The 6,898-nt window shown below is 36.9% G+C and overlaps 1 protein-coding gene across 1 annotated transcript; it reads left to right on the forward strand.

The window, feature by feature from the left end:
• Positions 1 to 2,204: 2,204 nt before the first annotated feature.
• LOC149529522 (disease resistance protein Roq1-like) lies at positions 2,205 to 6,662 on the forward strand. The gene is made up of 5 exons (XM_089810140.1): positions 2,205 to 3,013; positions 3,137 to 4,211; positions 4,340 to 4,675; positions 4,782 to 5,732; positions 5,820 to 6,662. Exons 1-5 carry the CDS (start codon positions 2,469 to 2,471, stop codon positions 6,282 to 6,284), a joined length of 3,372 nt encoding a protein of 1,123 aa, XP_089666266.1. The 5' UTR covers positions 2,205 to 2,468; the 3' UTR covers positions 6,285 to 6,662.
• The last annotated feature ends 236 nt before the right edge of the window (positions 6,663 to 6,898 follow it).

Raw genomic sequence — 6,898 nt, forward strand, 5'->3', positions numbered from 1 at the left:
TGGTTTGTACTTTTAATCTCTATAACAAAGCATTTAGCATGTGTTATTACATTATTGAAAATGATTTATCACACAAAAAAAATTTCACATTTGAACTCATTATTATACAAAATTTAAGATCTAATAGAAGCAAAAAGTAACTTGCATAAATTGTGAAGATTATAAAACCATAAAAGTCTTTGATATGAGTGAGTGTTACTTAGAGGGAAATATTTATCAACTATTAATCTAATTTAGCCAGTGTATTGGCAATGCCTTTTTCAACAATAAGGGATAGAACAAAAGATAATAATTTTTAAAATTTCATTTATCAAGAAGTTATCTTTTTCAATAAAGGAATATTAATTTTATTTGTTTTGTTATTTCAATTATTATAAAATTAATAAAATAAAGTCAACATTCATTAAGTAAGAGACTAATTTTTTTCCTCATTCTAGATGTTTGGAGAATAATTATAGCATTTTAGAAATGAAATTGTTGAATCTTATTTTTCAATTGATTTCATTTATATAATATGAATATACATTAAGATTTTTATAATTTAATAAAATATATTTTTCTCATTCTAGATGTTCGGAGAATAATTATAGTATTTTAGAAATGAAATTGTTGAATCTTATTTTTCAATTGATGTCATTTATATAATATGAATATACATTAAGATTTTTATAATTTAATAAAATATATTTATTTCTAATCTTACTGGGTGAAATGTATACTCATGATACTTTTTCCTTTTTTGTTGAAGAAGATCAATAATTTAATTTTCCAAATAAAAACTTCTATCCATTTTAGCTATTTTCTAACTCTTAGAGGCAAGGATTGCAACTCAACAAAAGCTCTTGTTATAAATAATGTTACGTTAAAGATTATATTTTTTAGTAATCTAAGAATCTTCATCTAATGACAAGTAAGGAATCCTTCTTAGTGTAGAAGGTAAGAAAAATAGCAACCAAAGGGATACTGATTTATTTATATGCTTTTATCCAATGTTAATTATATTAAATATTAATTTTTTTAGAGAGCACAAATAATTATCTATAAACTTGTGTATTATGGTAATGAAATATTTATTATTTTAAATAAATAAATATTTATTCATTGTATATCGATTGAATATAATAAGTATTATGGTGGCTCTCAAAGCAGAATCATCAAGAAGAGAGTTGGCTAAATCATAAAATAACACCTTGGTAAGATTTATGTTTTAGTTGAAGATTTAGACGTTTCCCATCAAGAAGTTCCCAATAGACTAGCTTTAGAGATTGTGTATACTGCCTACCAATTGAAAACTAATGAGAACATGTAACAATTATAAATAGAGATTTGATGCAATGTAGGGGAAACGATCTAGTAGTCGTCTAGGCTAACTTCTCGTAGCTATAGTTCCTAATCCGCATGTCAAAATTTGTTGATTTTTTCGGTGAACTTCCATGGGCAAGGGAAGAGCTTAAATCTTACCTTCTAGCTTTCCCACATTTACGGAGATCTCTGTAGAACTCATAAAGTGTGAGGTTGTCTAAAAGTATCATTTTAAAACGTTTGCCCAAAATTCACCACACTGACCCTAGTAGTTGTTCACCCAAAAAATAGTGTTTTTTGCACAAATAGACCAATACTAAAAAAATGAACAAAAACAAAGACTATTAGTGTTCGTGATTTGTTTTGGCATGTTTGTCTAAAGATACTTGACAACATTATCGTACATAAACAACAACTGATTGTTTCCCCTATCTAATATGATTTTATGTTATATCTTTTGATCGTAACCACAAATTCTTTTTCAACTTTCTAAATTTTATAAAGTCGATGTTATGAACTAAAAAAATTCAAACATACTTTAACTTGTGAACATTATTCATCCATGTCAAACCTAAAAACCCTTGACCAAATAGCTGAAAAAATGCACTTGACTTGACTGTTTTGTGAATTAATTAATTAATTTAAAAGTTATAGAACTGGGGTTGTATGACTTTTAAATTAATTAATTAATTCACAAAACAGTCAAATCAAGTGCAAATTTTCGGCGTCGCCAACTTAGAATATGTTTTACACTTCCCCAAATATTCTCATCCATGTGAAAGGCGGCAATGGCTATACAGGCACGAATTTCGTCACGCATACGAAGGCAACACTTGGTCATTTTTCCATTCAACTTGTAAATGGTAGTGTATAAAATACCAAATTCGTGGCTGCATATACCGTGAAAGGCAGGCATGTCGTCCATTTCCGCCCCCCTGCGCGGAACGTTGGTGAAAGTTTCTGATGACTTTTAGACACTCGTTATGCCAATGACACGTTTCACTTTATCTTTGTCCTTTGCAGTTATCAATTTCATTTCACACTAGACGATGCATTGCTTTCCCCTGCCCATTCGCTTGTTCCTCGCACTCCTTGCCTCTCTTCATTCTGAGTCAAGATCAGGGGATATTGTGTCAGTTTAGTGTTTGATTTTGTTCTTTTCCTTAATGGAAAATCCCTCCACTTCCATGCCTCGGGAACACCCAGAGAATGCTTTCAGTGGAATTGGAGGGCAAGCATCTTCAGCATCGACGAAGAAGGGGCGTTGGGATGTGTTCATTAATCATCGAGGTTGTGATGTTAAGCACAAATTAGCCAGTACCATCTACCACACCTTAGATCTGCTTGGCTTGCGTGCTTTTCTAGATGAAAACGAGCTTGATTTGGGAGATTCCATACCAGATGAGATACAAGACGCAATGCGCTCTGCCGGACTTCACATTGCTATTTTTTCAGAGAGGTACGCAGAATCTCCCTGGTGTCTGGCCGAACTTGCATTTATGGTTCAATCTGGCACCAAAATACTTCCCGTCTTCTATCATGTCAAACCCGATGATCTCCGATGGGTGGGAAAGGGGAAAGGGTGTTATGCTCCTGCATTTTCCCAACACAAAAAGAAGCGCAGATACTCCTCAGCCATGTTGGATGACTGGAAAAGCGCCCTGCAGAAGGTCTCATATCTCTCTGGTTACATGCTCCACAGCCATAATGAGTAAGTTATGCAATTTCCTGCCTTAATTCCCATCTTTCATCGAATCATTTGCATGGTACAATATATTTTACTCTGCCATAGAAGTTTGTTTCATCGTATTTGCTTTTGTTTGTAAATGGATAGTGACGAAGGGAAGCTTCTGAAGAGCATAGTGAATTCTGTTTTGGAAACAATGAAAAAAGTGCCTCTGGAAGTAGCCAAACACCCAGTTGCAATGGATGAGATCGTACAAGATTTTGAAACGAGTGTTGAGAGCCAGAGTGAGCAAGATGTACAGATTGTGGGGATATTAGGGTTTGGCGGCTCCGGAAAAACTACTCTGGCAACAGAGCTTTATAACCGGAAAAGCTCTTTCTTCAATCGCTCCTGTTTTTTGCACGATGTGCGAGATGCCGCATCTAAGAACGCTCTGCATGCCAAACAGAAGAGACTGCTGGAAGATCTGCGTATACAAAATGTTAGTTCCTTTGACAATTATATGGAAGGTAAGGCAATTGTAGCAGATCGGTTGAAAAGTGTTTGCTGTCTCGTAGTTTTGGATGATGTAGATCACGAGGATCAAGTGGATGCTCTGTTGCCCCCATTGGAGAACCTCAGATTGGGTAGTCTGGTCATTATCACAACCCGGGAAGGCAGAGTACTTACAAAGTGCGGCATCACATCCATCTACACAATGCAACCACTGCAGCATCTTCACGCCAAACAACTCTTCTGTTGGCACGCCTTCTTGCAGGCTTCCCCAGAAGAAGGTTTTGATGAATTAGTTGAACTGTTCTTAGGAGCTTGTAGCGGATTGCCCTTGTCTCTCAAGGTCATTGGGGGACAGCTTTATGGTACGAAGTCCATGGAATACTGGTATGCTCAGCTGGATAAGATTCGGAAAGCGTTGCCGGAGGATATCAAGGCAATTTTAAAAGTAAGCTTCGATGCCCTCGATCCAGATGAGCAGGATGTATTCTTGGACATTGCTTGTTTTTTAATTGGCGAGAAAACAAGATCCGCCATTCATGTGTGGGATGGGTCAGGGTGGAGTGGTCTTTGTAGTTTGGAAACGCTTGTGAACAAGTGTCTTGTGGAAGTGGACAAGGAAGGGCGTATGAGGATGCACGACCACCTCAGAGATTTGGGAAGGGGCATTGCAACTACAAGATCACCATCACGATTCTGGTTTCAGAGACAGAGTGTTGTTCACATTCAGGTAATATTTTACCTTATCTGTCATTGATCAATATAGCATGGAAACCTTGTTTGCCCATCAAGTCTTTCTTTTGTTATTTTTCCCCAAACTGTTATGAAGTTACTTTGCTGTTGTTTTCTTCCACTTAGCGAGTAATGCCAATTCGGGGAATAATGGCCGCCACCGCCACCGCCACCGCCCGGGATGAATATTTCGTAAAATTCAACCGTCTTGACTTCACACCGCCTTTCAAGGATTACATGGAGATGATGAGAAACTCGAATCTTAGGGATGGATTGCAACTTCTCGCTGTTGCACAAAATGATTTTACCCAGGAATATGGGGAGCTATCAAGAGGTCTTTTGTGGCTTCGATGGTTTGAGTTTCAGCACAGAAATATTCCGTCGTGGCTCTCTGTGGAGAACATTAGAGTTCTACAGTTTGTCGATCCTCTGAATTTGGAAGCATTGTGGGATGACGCGCGTGTAAGAAATTTGCCCGAGCTTTTTTCAATTAGAGAGAATGATGACCTTATTCTTTCGAATGTTTTTGAGGTTTAACTGAATATAATTGAAAATTGGTTTTGTGCAGCCTCCTCTGCAATTGAGGGAGTTGCTAATTCATAATGGCCACGAGCTCCAAAGTCTTCCCAGGTCAATAGAACATCTCAAGCATTTGAAAAGACTATCCTTGGATTGTACGATGAGCTTTTCTTCACAAAGACTAGTTGGCTTGCCAGAAGAGTTTTGTCGACTTAAGTCGCTGGAGCATCTGGTCTTAAAAGAATGCTGGAAGCTATTAAGTCTACCAAACCGTTTTGGGGATTTGCTAAATCTGCGACATTTAGAATTGAGAGGGTGTAGGAATTTAAAGATGTTGCCCGAGTCTTTTAAGCAGCTGATACGCCTCGAATATCTCAATTTATCTGGTTGTGTGGAGCTCACCTTGGAGTCGGATGTTCTGGAAAACATAGCAAACCTCAAGGTTTTTGATGTCAGTGGGTGCTACAAGCTAGGAACATTGCCCCACAAGATCACAAATCAGGCTTCTCTGGTAAAGCTCAATTTATATGGCACTCTAGGGTTAAGGGAACTGCCATCTAGCATTGGTCGATTAAGAAAATTGGAACGAGTCGAAATTGTTGGGTGGCCATTGTTGAAAACGCTGCCAATTTCTTTTGGAAACTTGTCCAGCTTGGTCACTCTTAGATTTGAACACTGTAAACAGCTATATGAGATGCCGAGTTTGGGAGGATTAGTTAGCTTGGTCACTCTTACAATAAATAGATGTCCAGAGTTATATGAGATGCAGAGTTTGGAAGGATTAGTTTCCTTACAAACTCTGCATGTCAAGGAATGTAATAAATTAAAGAAGATAGAAGGTTTAGAGCATTTGACGTCACTGGAGGATTTGAGATTATGGACAAACTGGATCTCACCTGGCATGCACAGTTTGCGGGGCGCGGAGAAACTAAGGAAGCTGAATCTGAAAGCAGCCAACATATCAGCTTTTGAGGCTTGCATTCAAGGCATACATATGGAGGTAATAAAGATTCCTAGAAATATGAAATTGTTATTCTACAAAGTGATTTGCTTTGCTTGACTGAAGAGTTTTGTAACTACTTTGCAGAAGTACTCGCCATTGGAAGTGACATTATGGGGAAAAATCTTTCCTAGTGTTCACCTCATTTTGGACTCCTTCACTTTTCCTGGTCTTGTCGTCGTTAAACCAGGTAGGGATGATCACGGTCAGTATTGCTCCCTGAAATGGAGTTTAACATGGCGTGAGATAAAATTGTCACAGGCGGCTATCGTATGTTATCTTGTCCGGAGTATGAAGAACAATTATATACATTCAATGTGTACTATAGGAAGAGATATTTGTTGGGTACCACTGAGCGAGGGAGAATGGATAGCGATAGGCGTGTTGACGCAAGTTTCCAACCTTATCAAGGACGCAGGGCGCTGCTTTGAAATATCCGTAGATATCGACTCAGGCGAACTGTACGATGGATGGATAATACTCGGAGAGATGGGCAGCGTTATTGAAGGTTTTAGGCAACTCTTCCAAACTCTTTGTAAGGCAACATTATAAGTTCACATTATTGTTATGGTGAAATCTTTGCCAGCTGGAGTCCCTGTCATTTGGGGTTATAGTGAGGTTGTAGTTATTGGGTGTTCATAAAGAAGATAATCTTGTAATGCTCATTTCTCATATTTGTATTTAAAATTTGCTTCTTTACAAATAGTGGAACAAAATACAGATTGAAAAACAAAATGGGGCTATTTGGCCACGGGCACAGGGATGGAGAACAGGCATGTAATATTGGGAATAGGAATGGCTATTCCAATAACAGCTATTTTTTGGAATGGGTATAAGTTCATTTTAGAGGCAAAATGGGAATATGTATTCCTATTCCCTATTCCAAGTGACGAACAAACAGAAAATAAAAATCGTATTCCAATTTTTCTATTCCTATTCCATCAACCAAACGGACTTAAAAAGTTTAATACTTGATAGAATGAGAGGGAGCATCAACTCAAGCAATAATAATTAATGTTAAATCTATCTTATTCTTAAGATTTTTTTTTTTAAATTTTTTATTTTAAGTTCATTTGTATTTATTAGGAATTATAATCTATGTTTAATTTTTAGTCTTAAATATTTTATGATTATAGTTTGTAATAAAAAATTATTGAATTTCAAAA

Source organism: Cupressus sempervirens, chromosome 11 (assembly GCF_028749045.1).
Source record: "Cupressus sempervirens isolate cs-2001-9-10 chromosome 11, ASM2874904v1, whole genome shotgun sequence".
NCBI lineage: Eukaryota > Viridiplantae > Streptophyta > Pinopsida > Cupressales > Cupressaceae > Cupressus > Cupressus sempervirens.